The sequence below is a fragment of the Chlamydotis macqueenii genome, chromosome 1 (assembly GCF_036417535.1).
Source record: "Chlamydotis macqueenii isolate bChlMac1 chromosome 1, bChlMac1.mat, whole genome shotgun sequence".
Lineage (NCBI taxonomy): Eukaryota > Metazoa > Chordata > Aves > Otidiformes > Otididae > Chlamydotis > Chlamydotis macqueenii.
In genome coordinates this window covers 86,066,886-86,091,807 of record NC_141556.1, presented here as the reverse complement: position 1 = coordinate 86,091,807, position 24,922 = coordinate 86,066,886, and the positions used below count along the sequence as shown (strand labels likewise).

The 24,922-nt window shown below is 48.1% G+C and overlaps 2 protein-coding genes across 4 annotated transcripts in view; one reads left to right on the top strand and one right to left on the bottom strand.

The window, feature by feature from the left end:
- The window catches only part of EPHA1 (EPH receptor A1), a 38,148-nt gene extending 31,725 nt beyond the window's left edge, over window positions 1-6,423 (top strand). The window contains exons 14-18 of the mRNA XM_086759563.1: window positions 11-220; window positions 887-1,036; window positions 3,866-4,059; window positions 4,378-4,533; window positions 5,373-6,423. Coding sequence (XP_086615689.1) covers window positions 11-220; window positions 887-1,036; window positions 3,866-4,059; window positions 4,378-4,533; window positions 5,373-5,451 — 789 coding nt within the window. The 3' untranslated portion in view covers window positions 5,452-6,423. The remainder of the gene's footprint in view (window positions 1-10; window positions 221-886; window positions 1,037-3,865; window positions 4,060-4,377; window positions 4,534-5,372) is intronic.
- Window positions 6,424-10,568: 4,145 nt separating this feature from the next.
- ZYX (zyxin) lies at window positions 10,569-22,578 on the bottom strand. Of its 3 annotated transcripts, none has more exons than XM_086759545.1 (10): window positions 22,392-22,578; window positions 18,758-19,044; window positions 15,550-15,737; window positions 14,431-14,523; window positions 13,646-14,152; window positions 13,196-13,337; window positions 12,944-13,113; window positions 12,611-12,789; window positions 12,207-12,327; window positions 10,569-11,801 (listed from the first exon to the last, which is right to left on the bottom strand). In XM_086759545.1, exons 2-10 carry the CDS (start codon window positions 19,005-19,007, stop codon window positions 11,691-11,693), a joined length of 1,761 nt encoding a protein of 586 aa, XP_086615671.1. In that variant the 5' UTR covers window positions 19,008-19,044; window positions 22,392-22,578; the 3' UTR covers window positions 10,569-11,690. The 3 variants fall into 3 exon arrangements, with proteins under 3 accessions (XP_086615671.1, XP_086615660.1, XP_086615679.1); XM_086759534.1 differs by having other exon boundaries at window positions 18,758-19,018; window positions 22,392-22,577; XM_086759553.1 differs by lacking the exon at window positions 14,431-14,523 and having other exon boundaries at window positions 18,758-19,018; window positions 22,392-22,577.
- Window positions 22,579-24,922: the final 2,344 nt, after the last annotated feature.

Below are 24,922 nucleotides of genomic sequence, written 5' to 3'. Positions count from 1 at the left end.
TTTCATGCAGGAGAATGAGGAAAAATTTAGCCCTGTGCAGCTTGTGAGCATGCTGCAGGGAATAGCCTCTGGCATGACCTACCTTTCAGAACACAACTATGTGCACCGGGATCTGGCCGCTCGCAACATCTTGGTAACACGCAGCCTTCAATGCAAGGTGTCTGACTTTGGTCTCTCCCGAATATTGGAGAATGATGCAGAGGGAACTTATGAAACCAAGGTAACGCAAAACCAATCTCTCAGTCTTGTAAATGCACTGTTGTCTCCGGGGGATTGGGATTCTGCCAGATAAGAATGGCAGAATTTCTTCACAGTAGGAAACATCAGGCTGGAGGAAGATTTGGATGGAAAATCTCCAAGGAAAACCCATAGTAAGACTGCAGGTCACAGTGTAGATGATTTAGAAGGTGGTGCTTCTCTGTCTGGAGTCCATGTTGATTTTGTTTGTTAAGAGACTCACAGGAATAGTGGTTTTGAAATGAGAAGCAAAATAAGAGGTCTGATCTTTTGGACTCAGTTAACTAAATCTGGCTTTGATCACTCTGCTGTGATCAGAGGTTTGGACTAAAGACATCTCCAGGTCCCTTTCAATGACAGTTCTAGTGATTCTAATGTCTGTTATCATTCAATGTAGGACTGTGACTGGTGTCAGACTCTTACAGCAGTGGTTTTGTGTAGCATTCAACTGAACAGAGAGCTTAAACTCATTTAACTTCCCAAGAATGTTTCTGTCCTTTTGAGAAGTTTCCCCAGGGGTGGTTACACGTCACTTCAAGTGAAGTGGGCACAGTTTTTGAACCACTTCATAAGCTCCTTGCATGAAAGCACTGGACAAATACAACTCAATGACACATGCTGGATACACTATGTCTCTGCTCTTTCACAGGGTGGTAAGATTCCCATCCGATGGACAGCCCCAGAGGCCATTGCTCATCGGATTTTCACCTCAGCCAGTGATGTCTGGAGCTTTGGAATTGTCATGTGGGAGGTGCTGTCATTTGGTGATAAGCCGTATGGGAACATGACCAATCAAGAGGTAACAGACACTGAGCTCAAGTGCTGATTTAAAAAAAATAAACAGGGCATGTAGGCCCAACTTTTGTAGATCTCCCTCAGCCTGCAGTCTTGACATTCTTTTGAACATATGACTACTCTGTTTCCCTGCCTGCTAAAAATCAATGCAACCAAGTCAAGGGCAATAAGTGTTTGAGCCTCTGAACCATGTTCAGGTGTCAGCAGCCAGTCAATGAGCAAATTAAAGACTGGTTAAATCAGCCACAGCCTTGGGTCTGGAGATGTTCTCTGTTGGTTTCTTTCTCTCCTTCCTGTGGCTCTAGAATATTACAGAATCATAGAATAGTTTGGATTATAAGGGACCTCTAAAGGTCATCTTGTCCAACCCCCCTGCAAGGAGCAGGGACATCTTAAGCTAGATCAGGTTGCTCAGAGCCTCATCCAACCTGGCCTTGAATGTTTCCAGAGATGGGGCATCCACCACCTCTCTGGGCAATCTGTTCCAGTGTTTCATCACCCTCATTGTAAAAATTTTTTTCCTTATATCCAGTCTGAATCTGCCTCCCTCTATCTTAAAACCATTACCCCTCATTCTATCACAACAGGTCCTGCTAAAGATTTCTCTCCATCTTTCTTATAAGCCCCCTTGAGGTACTGGAAGACTGCTATAAGGTCTCCCCGGAGCCTTCTCTTTCTCCGGGCTGAACAGTCCCAACTCTCTCAGCCTGGCCTCATAAGAGAGGTGCTCCCACCTTCTGATCATCTTTGTGGCCCTCCTCTGGACTTGCTCCAATAGTTTCCTGTCCTTCTTATGTTGGGGGCTCCAGAGCTGGATGCAGTACTCCAGGTGGGGTCTCACAAGAGTGGAATAGACGGGCAGAATCACTGCCCTTGACCTGCTGGCCACACTCATTTTGATGCAGCCCAGCATGCAGTTGGCTTTCTGGGCTGCAAGCACACATTGCCATCTCATGTTGAGCTTCTCATCCACCAGCACCCCCAAGTTCTTCTCCTCAGGGCTGCTCTCAATCCATTCTCTGCCCAGTCCGTATTTGTGCTTGGGATTTCCCTGACCCATGTGCAGGATGTTGTATGTTAGAGGTGATGACAGAAGGAAAAACTCTCACAAAGACCTGTTAGAAGAAATGAGGACCCAATGCGTCTCCAAGAACAGGAGAGGGAAGATGTGTCTGGAGCCAGTAATGGTTGTTAAGTAGTGACCTGATCCTTAAACCTCACATCATGCCGTAACTGTTCTGTGAACAACCCCAGACTGCAGAACAAGATCTCTTTACTCTGAGATGACATCCTGCCAGCAAGGAAGAGTAGAGTGAGCAGTCCTGCTGAATGCAACCTGCAAAAATGCTTACCTGCACCTGTACCAGTATTGTTTGATTTTCTCAAAATAGTTTCCTGAGTATTGGTGGGCTGGCTGAACTTCATGAGGCTGTTCAGCCACGTGGCCTGGCTGAACTTCCTGAGGTTTGCACGGGCCCTCTCTCCAGCCTGTCTGGATGGCATCCCTCCCCTCCAGCATGTTGACCACACCACACATCTTGGTGTTGTCAGTGAACTTGCCAAGAGTGCACTCTATTCCACTGTCCATGTCGCTGACAAAGATGTTAAATGGGGCCAGGCCCAATACTGACCCCTGAGGAACACCACTTGTCACTGATCTCCCGCTGGACATCGAGCTTTTGACCCCAACTCTTTGATTGTGGCCGTCCAGCCAATTCCTTATCCATTGAGTGGTCCATTCATCAAATTCATGTCTCTCCAGTTTAGAGACAAGGATGTTGAGTGGGACAGCATCAAATGCTTTGCACAAGTCCAGATAGATGATGTCAGTTGCTCGTCCCTTGTCCACTGATGCTGTAACCCCATTATAGAAGGCCACCAAATTGGTCAGGCACAGTTTGCCCTTAGTGAAGCCATGTTGGCTGTCACCAACCACCTCCTTGCATTCCATGTGCCTTAGCATGGTTTCCAGGAGGATATTCTCCAAGATCTTGGCAGGCACAGAGGTGGGACTGATCGGCCTGTAGTTCCCCAGGTCTTCCTTGTTTCCCTTAGGCAATGTGGCTAGAGCACTGATGAAGATTGAGGTAAAAAAGTCGTTGAGTACCTCAGCCTTCTCCATGTCCTGGGCAACCAGGGCTCCGGTTTCCTCCTGGAAATGGCCCCACATTCTCCTTGGTCTTCCTTTTATTGCCAGCGTACCTAAATAAGCTTTTCATGTTGCCCTTGACATCCCTGGCCAGATGTAATTCTGTCCAGGCTTTAGCCTTCAATACTTGATCACTGTCTACTTGGACAATCTCTCTGTATTCCTTCCAGACTACCTGTCGTTCCTTCCATCCTCTGTAGGCTTCATTTTTGTTTTTTTAGTTGATCCAGGAGCTCCTTTTTCATCCATACAGGCCATCTGGCATTTTTGCTTGACATTATGTCTGGTCTCCTACTAATTCTAGGTTCAGCACATCTGTGAGGTTAGCACATGCCGTTGAAATTATTCCTCAGTCTCATTCCCCTTTTGTCACCAGGCCTATGCCAGGATCATTTGGTCCTCACTTCTCACGGACACGTGCCCTGAATGGCAAATAGGAGCTAGGCTAGTAAAGGATTGGTAAAGGATACCTGCGTATGCCACTTCACTTTTTGAGATCTCTTAGGTGTCCTAGTCCTCTGCTGTGCTGCCCAAACCCTACTTCATTCACAAATCTGTTTCAACCCCTCCCTAACTGCATACTTGGCACAATAGTGAACTGCCTGCTCCCAGCCCCACAGAGGTCTCTGGCTTCTCTTTCGCACTCTCTACTCTTGACCAAATTTCTCTCTGTCCTCTGTGCAGGTGATGAAAAGCTTAGAGGATGGGTGCCGGCTCCCTCCACCTGTGGACTGCCCATCTATCCTCTACGAGCTCATGAAGAGCTGTTGGTCACATGATCGAACAAGGAGGCCACATTTTCAGGAAATCCGGGCACAGCTGCAACATTTCATCTCAAGTCCCCAGCTCCTCCGGCCTGTTGCAGACTTTGATCCCAGGTAAGCAGGCTGTTGCTGGTCGAGGAGAGGTTGACTGGGAGATTTTCACCTCCCTGTCTCCAGCAGGAGGAGAGGTAGTGCTAGCAACGTAGGCTGGCAAGAGGCACCTTGAATGATCTGTGTGCAAAAGATAGTAGTCATCTCTCTGTCATGGTGACAGAGGGCATAGCCATTGGCCTGTGCAGTCTGACCTCACTGTGCAGAGAGCAGATAGGTTGGCCTAGCCCTGGTAGAGGGTACGTGCTCTTTAGCTACTGTCTCATAGTACTGGCCATTTAAGGTAGTTGCCAAGTTAATGAGGGTTTTATCTATCTTTAGGGTAACACTCCGGCTTCCCAGCTGCAGTGGATCTGATGGGATCCCCTATCGATCCATCCCTGAATGGCTGGAATCCATTCGCATGAAGCGCTACATCTCCAACTTCCGCACTGCTGGCCTGGACACCATGGAATCCATCCTGGAGCTCACTGCTGAGTAAGGGCAGGCTAAGCTCCCACAGGGCATTCCAGGCTATGCTACAAATAGCTGTGTCTGTCCTTGTGCTATCTGAGCAGGCACTCAGATTTACTTGGAAGCCTTCTCTCCGTCCTCCTCTGTATAATTACAAGGAAGTGGACTGACTTCTTTTCCTAAAAGGGAAGAATCAGCCCAGAAGAGCTGCGATCAGCCCAGACTGTGGGACTGATTCCCTTACTGTCCATGCTTGAAGCTCTTCAGGGGCTTGAGCTGCTCTAAACTCAGACACAAACAGCAAGGGGAAGCAATACACGGCAGACAGTTCTTTAATCTGACCATCTCCCCACCCTTGCAGGACTTTATAAGATAATTTTCTTGCCTTGAACTCCAGATGGGCCAGTGATATTCCCCCCACATCAGCCAGGTGCTTTTCTATCATAGAGCAAAGTTCTTCTGGGCTCCTTAGAAGGACTCGGGTCAGATGCTTTACCAACACCGGCATGTTCTGTTGGGGACAGCTCCAACCAGGACAGTGACATAAAACAAATGAGCAGGCACAGTGCAGGAACAGACCTGCTAAAGGGTTGAGACATGGCCCATATGACAATCTGATATGGACACAGTCCTGACAAAGTGGGAGAAGCCAGTTGGCTGGGTGATCAGTGGTAGCCAGGGAAGGGCAGGAACATCTAGAAGTTTCTTCCCGGTAGAGGAAAGGGAGGTATAGCAGGAGGTGCTGAGGGACAGGAGGCTTTCTGAACTAATGCTTGGTAACTGTTTCTGCTCTTACCAACCTCCCAGTCCCCAAAGAAGAGGAACGGGAATTCATTTTTTCCTTTCTTTTCCGTTTCCTTCAGGGACTTGAAACAGATGGGAGTGTCACTTCCAGGCCACCAGAAGAGGATCCTGTGTAGCATCCAAGGCTTTAAGGAGTGATCAGTTGTTGCCCTCTTAAGCTTGCCAAATGCCCATTCTTACCAGGTATCACTTGGAATCATTCCTATGGCAATTGCTTCCAAATGAGTGACTGGGACAAGCAAAGCAAAATAACTAAGACTGAAAAGGTTCATGAGGCAACACCACCTGCTCTCATTTCTGTTCCACCTTGCTTTAGCTCTACAGCAGCCATCAGTACGTTTCAGAGCACCAGTCTTAGAAACTGTTCTCAGTACTGTCTTCTGTAGTCCATTTTGTGCAGCACTAAGTAATCCTCGTAGTACACATACTGGAGTTTCAGACACTCAGTATATCACATGGAAACATAGGATACCTACAAAGCAGGTTGGGGGTGGTGGATAGTGTTTTAAGGTTGGAGATGAGGGTTCAGATAGACTGGGACATTCAGGGAACATGCAGAAGGACACAGACATGTAGAGACTGGGCCCGTTCACTCCCTGGCATACATCCTTTCTCACTTCAGCAGCCTTCTGTCGTCCTTATTTTACAATAGGAGCAAACTATTCAGTCTTTCATAAGGCTGCTGGTAAGAGATATTTTTTTTTTTTAATTCAGCTATTCTTGCCTTAAACACCAACTCATGGTGTACTTCTTTCTTTGGAGGAGAAGTTGGGGAGTAGCAGCACATTCTGCTGTAACTTGTGTGATCACGTAACCTCAGCATGTTGCTGTTTTGCACATGCACACTTCAGCGGGGAGATTTATGTCTCTCCAACCTGCTTAATACCTTTACTTGTGCCATGGACACAAAACCCTTTACGTACTTATTTTTCTCTGCCTCTTTTTAAAAGAGAGAATAGTCTTGTTTGGCTGGATAGGGTATTTGTAACAGAAAAATGTGTAGGTGGTCTGTCTTACTCCTTCTCTGTGGAGGAAATGTTATTATTTATCGCAGCTCAAGACAGTTACAGACTGTAAATAATATTTTGTAAATAAACCTGTGGCAGAGCAGGCTGTGTTGGAGTTCTTTGGCTTATTTCAAATACAATTGGAACCTTTACTTTAGCATATATATTATAAGATCCAGCAGGGTCTTTCTATCTGTGTTTAGTTGTTTCAGACAATGGTCTTTGTCCATTTAACTGCAGATATAATGTGGAAATGTAGTTGCATTAGGATTAAAGGATACATATGCAGCTGGTCACTTCAGATTTTTTCTCTAAACCCAGTTACAGCTGTATTCATCCATTAGCCAAGTCCATCTTTTTAAAGCTCCTGTGTTTACGCCTAAAGCATGAGAAGTATTTGAAGCCACTGCTGTAGTTTGATGAAATACTTGTGAGTAGTACTTCCTTCTGCTGCAGAACAGACAATCCCAGGAGGAAAAAAAAACAAAAAAAAATCTCACTGTGGTGTTTTTGAGATTTTCTCCTACCTGGGAAGAGTAGTCACCTCAAGATTCTTTTTTCAGTGCTTGAACTAAGTCTAGGCTGGTGAAGAAGGTGAGTGCTAGCCATTCAGTAATCAGTTACTTGCTGTGGATAGCTATCAGTGTTTCTATAATTGTATAATGCTCCAAATTCCTAAGGCTATAAATTAATATTCCTGCTCCAGGGAAGGACTTGCTTAACCATAAATGACAGTAGGGTTAAGAAGCAGAGATCTAAAGAACTGCAATTTAAAGCAAAAAGGCTGGTTTCCATTCAACATGAGAAGCAGCAGAGTATACACAAGGAACCATAGTACACGCCTGCCTCAGCTGCTCAAGTTACTGCAACTATAGTAAGAGATACAGCTGACAAGATAAGCTCTTACTGTGAATCTTGTTAGTGTATCAGGACATTCAATCTTAGTAATACGTGTCTTTAACATGAAGTATATTTATTGAACATATGTAGAATTATACATGTTCCTTTTCCAGGTTGAGTAAAGGTGGCTCATCCATCTAAGTAAAGATCGGTCATTATTGTATTTTGGCAGGATAATTGATGCGTCATGACTCTGAGGCCTTTGTCATCCCTGCATACTCCGCATGATTGTGGGGCACAGATAGAGTCAGTTTATTTACAGTCAGGTCATACAATTGTTTAGTCACACACAATTCTCTGAAGTCCATAGAATTACTGAAGATGTTCTGCCACCTCCAGCAGTCCTCACTTCTGGCTCCCGTAGGATGGACATCCAGGATCTCCACCAATGCCATAATGGCTGGAGGATCTTTTCCAATCACCAGCATAAGTGCTATTGGTGATTGTGGTTCCTTAGATTACTGAGCCCTTAATCTCACAATCCATTTGTATCAAGCAGCCTGCTCTCAAGAGCGGCCCAGCCGTACCCATCTTTCCACCTATTAGCTGAGGCCCTCGGCAGTGATAATGTATCAATTGCCAAATTTGTTTCACCTTTAGAAATACTATCAATTTGTTGGTGAGGCCAATTGATAGGGAAGAACTAGCCATGATTCCCACTGGGGCAGAGGTCAACTTGGTTACCCCAAAGGGGACCTTAAGAGATGGGACAAATGGGAAGAGACGAGACATACGAAGTTGAATGAAGTCCCCTGTGACTGGCGAGGAATAGCCCCATGCACCAGTACATGCTGGGTGCTGTCTGGCTGAAAAGCAGCTTTGCAGGAAAAGACTTGCAGGTCATAGCGAAGAGCAAGTTGGACTTGAGTCAGTAACGTGCAACAAAGGAGGCCAACAATACCTGGACTGCGGTAGCAAATGCATCAAATGCTGGAGGGAGGTGATTCTTTACCTATATTCAGCATTGGTGAAACAGCCAGAGCATGGTGTCCAATTTGGGGCTTCCCAGTACAAAGAAGGACATGGACTTACTGGAGCAAGTCCAGTGAAAGGCCACTATGATTTTGAAGGGATTAGTGCACCTGACATATGAGGAGAGGCTGAGAGCTGGGACTGTTCAGCCTTGAGATGAGAAGATTTGGGTGGCTCTTATCATCATGTATAAATAAATGATGGGAGTGAGTGAAGAGGGAGCCTGACTCTCCTCAGCGGTATCCAGTGAAAGTAGAAGCAGCAGTGGGAACATAGCAAAATACAATAAATTCCATTTGAAGGTAAGGAAAAACTTACTGTGAGAGTTGTTAAAACACTGGAACGGGTTACCCAGGGAGGTTGTGCAGTTTTTGCCCTTGGAGGTATTAAAAAAAAATGATGGGGTACCTTTGTAAGCAACCTGCTCTGAGCAGGGAGGTCCTTTCCAACTTCAGCTATTGTCAGTCGATTCAGCAGCTCCTATCATAGAGAAGAGGCTGCTCAGTTCTATGTCCTCAGGTACAGCTGGTAGCAAGCCTGAGCATGCGTTCCAAATCGGCACTCATGCACACAAAATATGCATGTATATATATGCACACATGCTGTACATGATGGGCCTGAGGCAGGAAACCCAGTAGTCATGCAAGCACAGCACAAACAGCCTGATCCTATTGCTTTCTCTGGCTCATCAGGATGAACCTGTTAGTGGGAAATAGTATACATATACACTATGGATCCCTCTAGTGAATAAGACCAGCTATGCAGTAACTGGCTTCATGATCTGGAACCTGAGCTGCTCTGTTTGGCTGCTGGCACCAGGACATATGAGTCTTTGAGGCCTGCAGCCCCACTCCAGCCTCCCCTCATGTGCAAGCACACCCACCTACTTGAGGGAGCCCTTCATTAATTAGCCTTAAGACTTGCCTCTACCCAGGAGCTGGCCCCAGGATTCCCTGGTCTCCCAGTCGCCTCATGCACAGATGTAAGCTGTTCTCTGGTAGCTGGTCCAGGTTTACCAGACTTCCAGACCTGAGAGTAGCCGGCTTGGACCTCCTGGGAGCACTAGCAGCTGACTCTGAGACTGCTCTTTCCAGCATCTCTCCAGACTCACAGCCATGCCTACTCATGGCTCTCAAGTCTCTTTCCCTACTCACTCACCAGCTACTCTGACTTGATTTTTGCTAGTGCTTATACATGGACATACACACAATATGCATGCACTCAGGTGCTTCCTCTTGCTGGCACTTAGACCTCCACACGCACCGAACAGAGTCTCTTCACAAAGGGGGGAAAAAATAAAATTAAAAAAGGTGATAATAAAAATATTTTAGTAAGTAGACAGGACAGACCATGCTGACGACACACAGGGCACGGCCAGGCAGATGTACTGTGTACTTGCAGCCAGCCCCTTCTGTGCCATTTCGCCCCCCAGTTTTCTCATGCTACTTCCAATCCTTGATCACTCTTTTCCTGCATTGATCCTGCCCCTACACATCCTGCAACAAGCATTGTACAGTCACAATGCTCTTCCCCTGCACTCCATACCCTTTAGAGACTAACCTCCCCTTAATCTGCAAGGTGATCCAGAGATCCAGATCCCATTAACTCCCTCAGACAGGTTTCATAGCCAGAATGGGGGCTATAGTCCTCCAGTAGCTCTGGGTGGAGCTAGGTTAGAGTGCTTCTCTCCTCTGTCTGTGCTCATTAGTGTGTGTGGGCACTAGCTTTTAATCACATAATCTAGAAACAATCACTCACAACAATGCCTACAAACCAGCAAGAACTCAGATAAGAGAAGAAAAAGAAAGCAAACATACAATTTGTTTCTTTGCTCATCCTGGAGGAAACCTCAAAGCATTTACTGGATCAATTTGCAAGGAGTCATTAAAGATTTCCCCGAAACTGGCAAGAGAACAAGAGTAGGTTTCACTTCTTTGAAGTCTAGGAGCATTGATACTTACCACAAAGAGGAGTTTCACCTGCATGACCAAGACACCACCATGCTTAAAACCATACACATCAAGCACAAACACTTGGAGTAGCAATAGTTAAGGCAAAGCAAGCAAATTGACCACTTTATTCCAGTCTGATGCAAGTGGATTGGAATAAACTTGCCTCCCAGTGACACCATCAAGCAGACTACAATCTTGCTGTACTGAAACGCAGTCTTCCGCTGCTTTAAATGAGAGCTACTCTTCAGGCACAGAAAAGTAGCAAACTAACAGTTTGAAAAGGAGACCAAGAGGTGGAAAGAGAAAGGCTATTTTCAGACTCCTCATAGCTGGAGGCTAGGTGGAACAGCAACTACACATAAATTCTCTACTGCTTAAGACAGCAATTCTCATGGGTAGTTGAACAAATACAGCAGACACATGGTAATGGAAAAACCCGACATTTTATTGAATGCAAACAGTGGTTGGACAGTGTAGTTATTCAAAAGGTTTGTTCAGTTTGAGAGTTTCTAGTCCAGGAAATGGGGCTCAGTGCAGTTAACACTTTGAGCCAGACAGTACATTGCAATTACACTGCAGCTTTCACTGACAGCAGTGAAAGAGTCCCTACGGGAACAGGGAGACATTCCTCAGTCTGCTGAATCCTCATCCACGCACTGAGATGCCTCCTCACCATGTGCTGCCCGTCCTTGTGACGGTCTTTATTTGTAAACATGCATTCTTTGGACTGCTTTGCTACTCTGGTGCCCAGCCTGGCTGTCCAGAAACCACACCAGGAAACAATTCATTTGGGGGAAGGAAAAAAGATCTTTTTTTTAAAAAAAAAAGTTCCAAACTCAGGAACAGAGTAGGATTCCAAACACTGCCAGTTTAATCTGGCTAAGGAAAAAAAAAGTGACAAGACAGTTACCCAGTAAAATCCATTAGAGACAGAAAAGCTATAGTAGGTTAGCTTTTTCCAGCAACGATAACAGAGATTCCCAATATGTTCTGCCTCCACACTCTAACTCAGGAGTGAGGGAGGGGGCAGGTGAAGACACCCTGATAATGAGGTGGCACAAGAGGAAAAAAAAAAAAAAAAAAACACAACAAAAAAAACCCCAAAATTGAAGACAGAAGTGGTGCCGAGACAGAGGCTTCCACCTTCTAAGGTCAAGTCATCGTTCTGGCTCCATGGAACAGGAGAATGCTCAGCCCTTCCCAGCACCTGCCACCAGGTCGTTCTTGCTACTTCCACCAGGCGGTGGTGGAGGTCTGATCTTTCTCCTCCAGAGTCTTGAGGGAACAGAGATTGTGCACTCGCCTTGACCATAGCCCCCAGCCCGAAATACACTGTGGCCAGGAAGTGGCGACAGGAGAAGAGTTCTTTCTTGGTGGGTGTGCAGAGTGAAGTCGAGGGGCAGTGAATCGTACATGAGTAAAGAACTGCGCTGGCATAGTCTCCATTGGTAGAAATCTGCCTTGTCAGGCAGAGGGACAGGACAATGGCAGGGAGGGGAAGAGTATTGAGTGCAGGGGTCTTGAGGGTACACCCACTCCAAGCTCCTCAGCGTGCCGTTTTGGCACGAACAGTGTGACATTTCATACACAGCACGTGCCCATCCAGTGGAAAGCACCCATTCTCATCTGCTTCAATGGACAAGGGCTTCCCACAGTCCTAAACAGGGAAAGAAAAGGGGGAGGGAGCTCAATGACAGCCAACAGCAGGGTAAATGCATTCAAGGATGCAAGAAATGCCCTCCTGGGTCAGATAACAGCTCTGTCACCAATGGTTCTAGTGGGAGATACTACTCTGAGCGGACAGCAAGCCTGTTCTGTGATCCCCGCATGTTCCCCCAGTATATACAGCTACGGTGTTAGGGATGTGAGAGACTACAGCCCCGCATAGTCCTTGTTCACAGATCTGTGGCCAGTGAATGCCTAATCTTGTTCTAAATCTGCTTAAAAATGTTTCAGATTCATTCAAAACAACCTTAGTGTTTGGTCAGGAGAGACAACAAAGGTTCCCAGTTGCTGGAGATGGGAACAGGCAAGATGGGAGGAGTGCAGCCACCAGGCTTACCTCGCACTTGTAACACTTCATGTGGAAATTTTTCTCCAATGCCACCACGCGCACTGTCTCATCCTTTCCAGGCTCTGGCATGATAGGCTCACTACAGACTGAGCAGCGTGGAGCGTACTTCCTGCAACACACAAAAATACGGAGGAGACCATGACCACCACGGTGACATTCAATGCAAGTTTCTCACTGCTGTACAACAGTGTTAGCAGCAGAGGAATAATAAATCACAGAGAAGTTTAGGTGGGTAAAAGACCTTAATTGCTACAAGGTACATTGCTGACTTATTTTTAACTTCATGTCCAACAGATCACACAGGCAACACAACCTCAAATTGCAGCAAAATTAAACAGGCGGGAGGGAATCTGCCTCCTTTCAGACACCACACGCACGTGCTCTCTCCATACCTGTGGTAGTCATCCACACAGTGAGGTTGGTTGGCCTGGTCCACGATAAAAGAGGCCCCCTCCAGAGGGGCATGGCACATCACGCAGGTGAAGCACTGTGGATGGTACGAGTTACCAGTGGCCTTCAGCATCCGGTCTGTGATAGTCTGTTTGCAGACACTGCACTTTTCCAAGGTCCCCTGAGCCCAAAGGAAACAAGTAAGACACGTTAATCCAATCCCCACCCCTGGGAGACTACATCACAGACAGGCAAGATGGAAGGAGGAAGGGAAAGCAAGAGAGCAACCACAGCAAGCTCAGCGCTCTCCAGCAGCTTTCATGCCAGTGACTCACAGCATAGCAGTCCTCGCAGAAGGGCTTCTCATCCACATTGTAGAACTGCTGCCCCTGCAGCTGCTTCTCACATTTAAAGCAGGTGAAGCATTCCACATGGAAGAGGCAGTCCAGGGCCCTCACAGCTGGCTGGGTTCGTGATAGGGGCTTCCGGCAGAAGCCGCAGAGCTCTGTCAACAGAAGAAGAAAAGGCTTAGGAGAGTAAAACCCTCCAGAATCTTAGTCCTACTGCTGTTCACTAAGGAAACGCACCAGAAGTAGCAGCCTCTGCTTGGGGCGGATGCTCCATATCCTTCATTAGTTTCTGGGTCAACATCTCCAGCTCTTCTACCTCCTTCATGGTCAGACAGGAATTTCCCCTAGGTGGATCTGCACCAGAGCCTGTGGGTCTATGCTGCAGGAAGAGGAGATATTCAATCCCAAAGGGCCTACATTTCCCAGCCAGTCCCTAACAAACCTACTTCTCTCACTTCTACCTCTCCTCTCTCTAGGGAGGAGTCTGCCATCCACTTCTTTCTGCCTTTACACAAAGTCCTATCCTTCTTCACCACTGTCTCTAGTTACGTCTGTCTTTCAGAGGGGTAACAGCTTCCCCTAGCCTGGGACAGACACCCTCCCCACCCTCCACCCCCATCCTCCAACTTCACTCCCATTGATGCTATGCCTGTCTGAAGACACTGGTCCCATGGCTCTATCCCATACCGGATCTTTTGCGGCAGCAGGTTGTTCTGTGGGACGTGGCTTCTCCTGGACTTGGGGTTTTTCTCTCTGCTGGGCATAGGTGAAATTGGGAGGCTGTGGCCGAGAGGAGGGACCCGAAGGCGAAGGGGCTGTGAACTGAGTCTGAAGGGAGGTAGGATATCTTGTAGAGTTTGAGGGAGCCACAGGAACGTTGGCACCTGATTTGGACCCAGGTTTTGGAGAGCCAGCAACAGGGGGTGGGGTGAATTTAGGAGTAGGCTGAGCAGGAGGGAGAGAGGGGGGTGGAGGGACTGGTGCTAGGGGCTCCTTGCGTTGCTGTGGGGGTGCCCATGGGGTTGGGGCAGGGGCCAAATCCACTCCAGGGGGCTTGAAAGGTAAGCTTCCACTTGGCTTTGGAGTGAACTTTGAAGGAAAGGAATGAGGAGTATCTCTAGGTGCAGATGGTATTTCCACATGGGCTTTTGGGACTGATGGTTTCTCCAGAGAACCTGCAGATCCTGGAGATATCTGTAAAGGGAAGCGGCAGAGAGAAACATGCAGTTATCAGCAAGGTGGAAGAGAAAATATGCTGTCTATAGCAATAAGTCAGCAGCTATCCCAGAACCACACTGTTACATATTTAGCAGCCCTGACAAGTTGCAAGATCTATGCTTTCTGGTCCTCCACATACACTTTCTCCCTATGGTTTATCCAACCATTTTAATCTTCAGTAGCACCCTTCTTACTACCTCTGTTCAGCAAACCAGTCATCTCTCCTTCCACATCTGACATTCTGGAGAGCTCACCCGGGATTTGAAGGGGTCATTCTTCTCCATGTCATCCAACATTACGGACAGTGAGTCAATCTCAAGATCAATGCTGTTCATCTTGCCACGAACCTATACCACCATCCATGAGGAAAGAGGGAGCAGAGCATGTTACAGGAACAGCCAGAGAACTGGGTGTATCCCCTTACAATAGCAGATTTGACACTTTGGACTGTGGTACAGATCTGCTCCTCGCTTTGAGTGGACAGCAAGTTGATGAGGATGAACAAGGCACAGTTTCCAAGGTCTACAAGCAGCGGGAAAAAACACAACCCAAAGAAACTAACAAATAGATTTAGCAGGGAAAGGACATCTGGAGGTCTGTAGTCCAATAGCCCTGCTGTGAGGAGAGTAACTCCCAAGCTAGACCAAGTTTCTCAGGGCCTTGTCCAGGTGATTTTTTGAGCATTCTCAAGGACACAGATTCCCCAGCACCTGTGACAGTGCTGAGCCACCCTTGGAGGGGAACAGTCTTTTCTTCTCTCCAACAGGAACTTCCCTTGCTGCAACCTGTGTCTATTGTCTCTTTTTCTCTTGTGCCCCAGTAAGAAAAATCTGTCTTCTCTCCAGCCCTCCTTTAAGTATTGCAGACTGCAGCTAGATCACTGCCTTGGCCTCTTCTTCCGCAGGCTGAGCAAACCCAGCTCTCACATCACATGCTCCAACCCCCAGTCATCGCCATGACCCTTTGCTGGACTACACCTAGTTCAGTACTCTGGGGTTATTATACTGGGGAGCCCAGCTGGAAACAGTCCTCCAAGATGCAGCCTCGTAGCACCAGAGAGAGGAATAACCACTGTCCTAGTCCTGCTGACTACACTTGCATGAATGCAGCCCAGCATGTGGTTGGCCTTTATTGCCACAGGGGTGCATTGCTGGCTCACATTCAACTCACTGTCCACCAGGAATCCCAGGTCCTTCATCTGCAGAGCTGTAGCCCAGCCAAGTTGACCCTAACCTACGCTGGTCCATGGGGTGGTAGCATTTGCTGCTTTCCCAGATCTCAGGGCTTCCTGCTGCTGAGTTCAGAGAGCAGTGAGAAGCTGCCCCAACTGACAGAGCATCACAAGGAACTATACTTCTCTTGACCTCACTCACCTGAGGGGCTGGTACCTTGCTCACAGGCCCTTCATCAAACATCGGTGGAGGAGGAGGAGGAGAAGGAAAAGCATCTTCTGGGGCTAGTGGAAAAGGCTCTTCAAAGGGTGGTGGGGGTGGGGGAAAAGCACAGTTTGAGGAGAAACTTGCATCCTCTCCAGGTGGCGGAGGAGGTGGCAGCGGCAGCTCTACAGGCAAGAATGAGAATAAAATCAAGTCTGGATCATTTCTTACTCTTAGTCAGTACAAACCCCAGAAAGAGTCTTGAAGGTAGCGAGTAGTTCCCCAGTACCCAGGGGACCCCAGCAACCATTAAGGACAACTGAAATCCACAGGCTGGCTTTCATCTTGTCCAAAGCTATTTGCCGTCACATAAAGTTTCCTCAGTAGCTACTGCAATTAGTCACTGGCAATAGTTATTGTATAATTGGGAAACATGTCTTACTATGTCCTTTCCCACTCCTCCTCTCATTCTTTGGTCCCTAGCATATGCTTCTCTCACCAGTAACTGGCTCAGATTGCTGAATAAAGAGCAGCATTAGAAGGAAGGCCAGTGAACAGGTCAGGATCCTGAAGAGCCTGCATTATTATGGGAAAATAAGCTGGCACCTCACAGCTGCGTAGTAAGCACTACAAGAAACAAGTAGAGGAAAAAAAAAAAAAAGCAGGTTGTACCAACTACCCCTTATGCATATCTTCTAAGTGGCTTTATTTGTCTAGGAGATCAGAACAGCTTTCCTTTTAGAGGCTACAGAGTTCCCATGCCTGATACAGATTAGTATATGAGAAGTTTTCCAGAACCCTTTTAGGCAGGTCTCAGTCTCCTAGAAGAAAACTCCATTACTTCCACCTATTCAGGCTTGCAGAAGATGTAGAACAGGCAAGAGAGACATTTTTCTACTACAACACAGTCAAATAAAAGCGAATCCTCTTCCCTTCACCATGTAAGGGAAAAGGTGTCCTCTTATCATCCAAGCAGCGAAGAATACTGAAGACAAGGAGGCTTAACTTCTATACTCCGTCTTCTGGACACCCACCTCTCTTTCTAGCTAGCCCAAACCAGCAGTAGGGTGAAAGACCACATTTTTCACTCCTACTACCCCACGTGCAACTTTCAACAGCAGTAATCAAATTCTCTAATCTTTATATCCAGCTGCTATTGACAAACTTTATAAGGACTTCTCATCTGTAACTTAAGAGAGATGAGACTGCCCCTTCAGAAAATGAAAAATAAAATCTTATTAGCTACTGGAATGCATAAACTGCACTGGTATGCAACACCTCTTCCAAGCCTTCCTGTGCCACAGAAGTTCTGCTTAAGGAGGGAAGTATTACTAGGCTGGTATTTTTTTTTTGAAGCTACAGTTTGGGATCAAGTTTGTATACGCTTCCCTTTTGGTTTATTTAAATGACAAAGAATATTGCAGAAATGAAGCCCTGATCTGCTGTCACATTGTTTCAGAAGTACTAAAAGCCTGTTTTATTAATTATTCACATAAATAAAAAAGTTATCCCCAGAGTTACTAAACCAGATTTATAGAACAATCAATACCAAACATAACATTCCTACAGCAACACTAACCTAGCCACCCTGACAATTAAGACAGAGACACCAATTGTTATGGCTTTATGTTATACTACTATTTGTTTGGTGAGTATGTAGAAAAGGGAGAGAATGACTCAAGAAATGCATCAGAGAAGGATCAAATCAGATCCATTTCTCTCATGGCTGAGTTTTGGTGGTTCATCTGTACTTCAGATATCTGCTGGCAGCCCTCAGCTGATGGCGACACAGAAGCTTAAGCCAAACAGTTCTTTTGCTAAGCTGTCAAATTAGTTCCTCCATAATAAGTTTTGTAAGGAAGGCAGAAACAGAACATACAATATCCAATCCTCCAGTCGTGCAGTATATTCAAATATAATTTCTAACATCCATCTGCCTACTTTTGTACTTCAGGTAATGTATTTGGGTCAGTTTAAGACCTTCTGACAGACACATCTCTAATCCACACAACTAGAGCAGAAAATCATACAGGCCAAGATGGGACCCTGGATTACAGACACAAGATTCCAGCCAACAACATATGAGAAAAATGTCACCAGAGTTAGCTGGTGCAATTCTAGAAAACAAGAGCACCAACATGCTGAGGCCCTTGTGACTCTAGAAATAGGGGAAAAAAAAAAAAGGCGTAATAATTTGTCTCCTCTGAGCACAGGACCTGCCTTCGTACCATCAGGTCAGCTGCCCACTAACTTGGCATGCTAATCTAGAAAATATCAGTATTGCAGTCTATGCTAGACAGTGAAAGGGAAGAGATTTAAAACAGCAGTTGTCATTGTGTGAACACGCACGTCCTGGCTGAGGTGCACCCTGACAGAGTCCTGGGGTAACATGCAGCATCAAGCATCAGCAAGAGGTCCCTAGGGAACCTTTTAGTGGCCCCATGTTGCTCAGTTCCAACTAGGAACACACAACAAGGAACCTTCTGCTTCTTTGAGGACACAAAACCAAACAAAAAAAAAAACTAAACAAAAAAACACTCCACCAGCACAAGACATTAAAAAAAAATTAAGAAAGAAAGAAAACCACAACTAAAGCAACAAGTCACTCTACACAGGAAAACACACCCAACCCAAACCACTAGAAAAAAAAGTGTAGCACTCTACAAGCCATACAAACTCTAAGTCTCACTTCCTGTTTATGATGGCTTCCACCATTTTTTCATGCAATTATTTCTTTCTCTCCACCTCCAGCAGCAAAGACGGCAATTGCAGAGTCGATGAGAAGGGTCTCTACAGTCAGAGACAACCAACTTGAGCCGAGATGAATCATCAAGGAGAACAGCACAATTCACCACCATCGGGGTCAACTTCCCTGCAACATACTCGCTCTCAGACACGCTGGCAGAAATTGACTGCAGTTACACAATTATGCACTCAGGGAATACTATGGAAAATCCATTGCATTCCTCCAGCATCACTGCAATACAGGACTGCCTTCTCAGCTCTTTTCCTAATGGAGATACTACATATTTTGAGATCCTTTTACAACTGTTTTATCTCATTCTGGAACCTGCCAGCCTCTATAGCAAAAGTATCTGTCACTTTCAGCAGTTACACCTGTTTTCGTGTTCAGCCCAGTTACAGACCTCACACCCTGAGAATTTAGCAGTGCATATTCACATCTGCCACGCCAGCCCTCACCTACCTTCTGCCAGCAGGGATGCAGATGCGGGTGGAATCTCCCCCACCTTCCCCATCTGAGCACGTTGGGCGCCAGCTCCGGGAGGCGGGGGCAGCGATGACTCTGATGCACCCCCAGCCTTGAAGGGGTTCACCTTGGGTTTTGGGGCGACCACAGGTGCAAACTTCTTCTGCGGGTTGTAGAAGGAAGGGGTAGAAATGTTGATACTGACTGTGGATGTCATGCGGGTCCCCGGGGCACCTGGGGAGGCCATCTTCTCAGCACCTGGCAGGAGAGAAGAGGGAGAAAACCTGTGTGAAATCAGCCTTGGGCCAGAGGCTGAGGTGCTTGGACCAGCACAGGAAAAAGGAGGAACGGAAGCTGCAGACAGCTCGAAGGAGCCAGCACGCTCCACTGCTTCGGCTCAGCATGGCACTGACGGCAACGGGGGTCTCCCCACGGAGACAGCCAGGCTTCTGGCTGCAGGAGAACCTCGCAGGCGGGTGGGCTGGCCCGGGCAGCTGCGGGCCACCGGGATGCGTGCCGTCCCCGCACACACCGAGCCCCACGCACCATAAGCAGGGTGCCCCCATCTCCCAGGAATTAGCATTTCCTCTCTCTCCCCTCACCCGATAACGCCAGCCGCTTCCTCCTGACCGCAGCCTGTGACAGCCCCAGTAACGTTCCCCTTCACACTTCCCTCCCCAACGCTGCACACCCCCCTCCCTCTTCCATCCCGCACCTCCAGATCCCTGCATGCCGGAGGAGCCCGGGCGGGTGCAGCAGAACAACCGGGCGGGGTGGGGAGCCCCTGCTCTCCGGATCTCGCTTGCCCTCTCCTCCCTGCCGCCCCCGTCACGGGTGACAGCGGCTCCCGCCACCCGGCAACCAGCTGCGCCGGCGCCCGCTCCGCCCCCGGCAGGAAGCGCCCCTCGGCCGGCGCCCCGCCCCGGCCCCCTCCGCCCCTTTGGGCTGCGAGGGTCGCAGGCTGAAGGCCTACGAACCCTCTCCCCTCCCTCTTTTTTCTTCAACAGCCCCACCAAGCCGGCTGTTCCAGGAGCCCCACTCCCAGCTTTCCCTCCGTCCGGCAATCCACGCCTGAAATCTCTCACCCGTGCTCAGAAGCCTCTGCAAAGCCAGACCTGGCTTCGTGGTAGCATCTGCCAGGCCCACAGGCCCTCCTGACGCCCCGGCACAATGGCGCAGGGGCTCTGCGCCAGCATCCCAAGCTGGCACGTTCGAATCGGTGCCCCTCTGCGCCACGGACAATAACAGCTGCTGGGACGGCCGGACAGCCCTGGTGCCACAAACATCCGCCCACCGCTAATCCACCCGTGGCTGCTGGCAGGACCCGCGGGCTCAGCTCTAAGCGCTCCCACGACTCAGTGCAGGATGGCAAGATAACAGTCACCTGCAACAGCTTCGCCAGGTCTCAGGCATGTGGCAACACAGGCAAATGTTAGGTCGGTGTTGCTGCACTTTTTGTTCCCTTTCTGCAGGGCTGATGAGTTGCAGGCACCTCGTTGGGCTCATTCTGGGCTTTTCAAAAGGAGGAAGAGGCCGCAACAGCGAGCAGCAGCCGGAGAGCCGTGCTGAGCATCTCCCACACAACGCAGCACAGGAAAGGGCCGAGGCAGAAGAGGAATTAGGAAGGTCTGTCCTCAATCCCTCAGACTTGTAGGGGTCAGACTTGGAAGTCAGAAGAGACTGACCAACTCCCCCCAGCCTGCTGCTTCCCACACAGATACAGAAGCTATTAAAAAAACATCCAGCCTTTCTTTAGAGACTTCTGCCTTCTGCTCCGCTGTTTCACTATGGTGTACTGAATCACTTGGTAGTAGTTCTAGCAGAATTGACAGCATTATGAGCAGAACACCACAGTGACAAAGGTCGCTCTGGTCACGTCCCATACTGGGGTTACCCAACACCGAGACAGTCTTGGGACACTGGCTGCTTCACAAAAAAAACGCTGGCTTTGTGACCAGCAGCTGCTGTCTCCCTTAACCCACAGCAGCACATTTCCCGGTATGCTATGCCGCACTTCAGGCTGTTTCTGCTCAGAGCAGCTGCCCCTGCTCATCCTCACTCCTGTTTATCCATCCACACCCACACAGCCCAAACAGGCTGAGAAAAGCTGGCCTTGTGGAGCGTCACAAACCCCAGCCCTGCAGCGTTGCCAATACCATCTAAGCCCTACCAGAAACACACAGCTTACGCGAGTCCTATGGCACTCGCTGTTTGTAAAAGCTATTGGAGAGGGAGCGTCACACTAGCAGACCTAATCTCAGATCCTTCTCATCCTCACCTTTTCCCTGAGGGGAGGGATTTTTCTGCCTGCTCTAACAGCCTTTAAGATGACTCAAGCTGAGCTATGAAGAAAGACATCCCCAAAGGACGCAGCCAGGATGCTTAGTTGCCTCCTACACTGCTTCTCTCTAACAGAGAGCAAGGAGAAATAGGAGGACAGAACCAAGTGACATCTCCCTCAGCAGCAGGGTCACCTCCCAGAAGGTCTCATGGTGGGTCTGCTAACTTCTTACGCACCCAGACAGCTTTCAGCTCTTTGAACCCTAAGACACCAGCTTCACAAGCTCAGCTCCTTTCCTGGGGCAGCGAAAGGAAGAGGAACCTGAGGAGGCAGAGAACTGAGCGTTGTTTTCCACCTCTGCTGGTGGAAAGCAGTTTGGCTCCAGCCGCACAGGGAGCTCCCAGTAAAAGTGAGCCCAGCGCTGTGGTCCGACACACCGCATCTGCACTTCCCCCATTTGCCCACTTCCTCCCAACCGAGGTGCGGGGGGGATCGGAAGGAGAACTAGAACAAAAAATACAGAATATGAAGTGAACAGATTAAAGATGAGACATGCTTATTTTCATCCTCTCATACAGACTAATTCCAGAAAGTTCTCCCAGCCTGGCCTAAAGTTACAAAGCTTCAAAGAGAACAAAGTCCTAGCAGGTACGCAAGCTGCAAGGCAGAGCTTTAACATAACCGGGCTGGGGCGGGGGGGGCATTCAGAGCTACCAACTTCTCCTACATAGCTGGGCTTGCCTCCTCCCTGTGCCGGTGAGGGGGGAGATAACAACTCCAAAACGCTATGCAAACTTACTTAAGGCGTTAGGAAGTTCTGCAACTTTGCAAGACTTGTGCCTTCACTTTCCCAGAGCACTCCCAGAGAGAAGGAAACTCATAAATTAAACAAATTTCATGCACAAAGAGCCCCAGATTCCTCTCTCGCGAGCACATCTGGAAAAAAGGCCCCGTAGGTGCCTCGCTCACCCGTACGCACACAAAAGAGAGCTTGTCCCCAGCAAAACCAAGCACCCCCCCACCCCCTTCCCCCCACGCGAGAGCTGTACAGCAGCGTTTCGCTGCCTCCATTGCAGCAGGAGGGAAAGAAATCTCACCAGACTCAGACACGCGCGAACATCTCTTCTGCAGAAGGGGGGAAAGAAAACAAAACAAAACAAAACAAAAAACAAACAAACAAACAAAACACACACAAAAAAAAACCCAAACAACCCCAACACCAGCAAACCAGAAGCCACGACCGTAACTCAACGCCAAAGAGATGGAGAGGTTTTGAACGAGGCCAGGAACCCACCGGCAGAAAACCCGCACCCCTCCCCGTTTTTCCCTCAGCCGAGAGAAGAGACTCACCTCTGGAGTCGGTGGAGGAGGGGAAGGGGAAATGCCGCCCCCCGGGCCAGAGATCGCGGGGCTAGGCTCCTCTACGCCCGCACGGCCGGTAGCCCCGTCCCGTCTCGTCCCGCCCGCCGGGGAAAGGCACCAGAAATGAGAGGTGGGGAGGAGCTGCTGAGCCCGAACGCTTCCTCACCAACTCGCGGAAGAAAGAAAAAAAAAAAAAAAAAAAAGCCTCGCCCAGGCAAAGTTGTTTGACCATAAAAGGAGAGAGGCTGCGCGAACAGCTGAGCTCACTCGTTGGGGAATGTGGCAATGAGGTAACTGAGGGGGAAAGGCCTGCACCGCCGGGGCTGGACTCGGGTGTGCGCCCACCCTCCGTCCTCCTTCCTGGGGAAAGGGGAGGGGGTACGTGGCTGTCCCTCCAGCCGTCACGAAGAAGAAAATTGCTTGTGGGGGTTTTCCCCCAGCGCCGGGCCGGGGCTCGGCTGCCTCCCACCCTCGCAGGGCCCTGCTTACCCGCGCCCTCCCCCGCACCCCTTCCCTAACTCCAGAGCGGCCCCCAGCCCCTGGTTTTGCTTCCAAGCCGCTGAGCTGGGCGTTAGGAAGAAATTTCGCAGCTCTGGTGAGTCAGGGTCCCTGCTGGCCTCTCCCTCGCACGAACCAGCTGCGAGAGCATCTCTGACTCACGCTGACCCGGTCTTCCAGAAATTAAAGCAAACATCAGATGACTGCACCGTGCAGAAAAGCGACTTGTTCTCCTTGTACTGGCTGCAAAGCAAACACTAAGCTGTTTTATATCGAGCACTAGACACTTGCGTTGCTTTGTTTGATTGCCTGTGCTGCACATTGGTTTTATTTTTATCCCAGTGCTGGCCCTGCTCTGGACCAGGAACAGCCTGACCCAGCACAATAGAGCGTGTAATTTTCAACCCCAATCTTTTCCTCTTCTCCTTGCTTTTAAGCCTCTCAGGGAGATGGGATACCAATGCAGACAGAATTCCTGTGCTTTGAGCAATCATTGTACTTTGGAATTTGGCCTTAATATTGGGGTTAATACCCCTACTGTTGCAAATTCCCCGGAGAATTACTGTATTTCATAATGCTCTGGAGATCTGGGGCTTGTCTGCTCCTAAGACTTACCTATCAACACAGGTACCTTTTGGTACTGGTAATTTTCTCACAGGTGGGTGAGTAAGCCACAAACCACACCAGTTTAGACCCCCAGTGTGCACTACTGCAAAATGTTCACATTAGAGAGCTATGCAAAGACATTCATCAAGGCTTAAGAAATCCAGAGTAAACAAATCTTTAATTTTACAAGCAAGGTTTGTACAAAGAGGTAACATCTTTTATTTAATCAGGTGATACAGCTGGAAAAATTGGGCACTCTGTGCCCAATTTCATTTTTACGTATCGTATGAAAATGTCACCCATAGCAATGTCTAGCACTGGGCATCCCACTGCTTACATAGCTGCAACTGTTGAACTATTGATCTACGGCTGTGAAATGCTTAGGGACATATAGCTCTTGTACAGGTGCAAAATGATCCTGAAGTTACTGCCACTTTTTTAAGCATAGCATCAGCCCTGTTACCTCCCGTGATCAATGCACAAAGTCATTATATAGGATAACAAAGGTATCTCTGCACTCTGCTGGATCTTCTAACACTTTTCTTCTTGTTCAGGTAAAGATGTCAGTGCGGAGCTAAAAAGATTTCACTGTGGAATCACTAACTGAATTCTGGAGCATCACAGCATACCTTACACAATCAGCCTGACCTCAGAGTACTCTGCCAGTGTTCCCTGGGCTAGCCCTGACTCCGGAGAAAACAAAGAATGTCTCAGACTGAGATTTTAAAAGTGCTGAGAGAATATGAAAAAAATCTGCTCTCTCGTACTTTCTGGTCACATCCCCATAAATCCAGATGCTTCATGTTTCTCACCAACATGGTGATGAAGGCAGCTCATGAAGCTCATGAAGGCAGATTGAACAAAGTGGGAATAAGAAAAAGAAAAGCAGACCCTCTCAGACATTTTGCATTAACTCTTCACTATGAGGAAACAAATGTGAAACAGACAAGTGTTTAGCAGGTTGAGCGTGTGAAAGCCAGAATTCTCAAATCAGAATACACAGGGGGAATCTTTAATCTGATTTTGTGCTTGCCATATAGTGGATTTAAAGTTTGTGCTTTTGTAATCGGAAATGAAGATGAACTAACTTCCCTATGTTAGTTCTGATTCCTCCGGAAAGAAAATAAGAATCTCCTTATGCTAGCAACCTTCCTTCTTGCAATCCTTTGCCTGGAAAAGCAGACATTTTTCTGCTGCAAATTGAAACTAGTGCCTTGAGATGTACACAGTTGTAGTCAATCTCACTACTTGAAGCAAAGTATCAGTCCTGAATAGGCATTTAACTATCTGGGTACAGAGATGGATCAGGGATGCTCAGTTTGTTGTGCCACATGACGCATGTTTGACCTTGTCATTTCTGGAATTAGCAGCAGTCTTCTGCATAAATCTCTTCGGCTGTCCCATGCCATGAAAAA

Excerpts from the sequence above, each read along its gene's own strand:
- ZYX (XM_086759545.1), bottom strand. The coding sequence starts at position 19,007 with ATGGCCTCCCCAGGTGCCCCGGGGACCCGCATGACATCCACAGTCAGT. Across the intron at positions 14,153-14,430 it reads ATGACCCCTTCAAATCCCGG|ATATCTCCAGGATCTGCAGG; the intron begins GTGAGCTCTCCA and ends TTCCCTTTACAG. Across the intron at positions 13,114-13,195 it reads AGCAGAGGCTGCTACTTCTG|AGCTCTGCGGCTTCTGCCGG; the intron begins GTGCGTTTCCTT and ends TTCTGTTGACAG.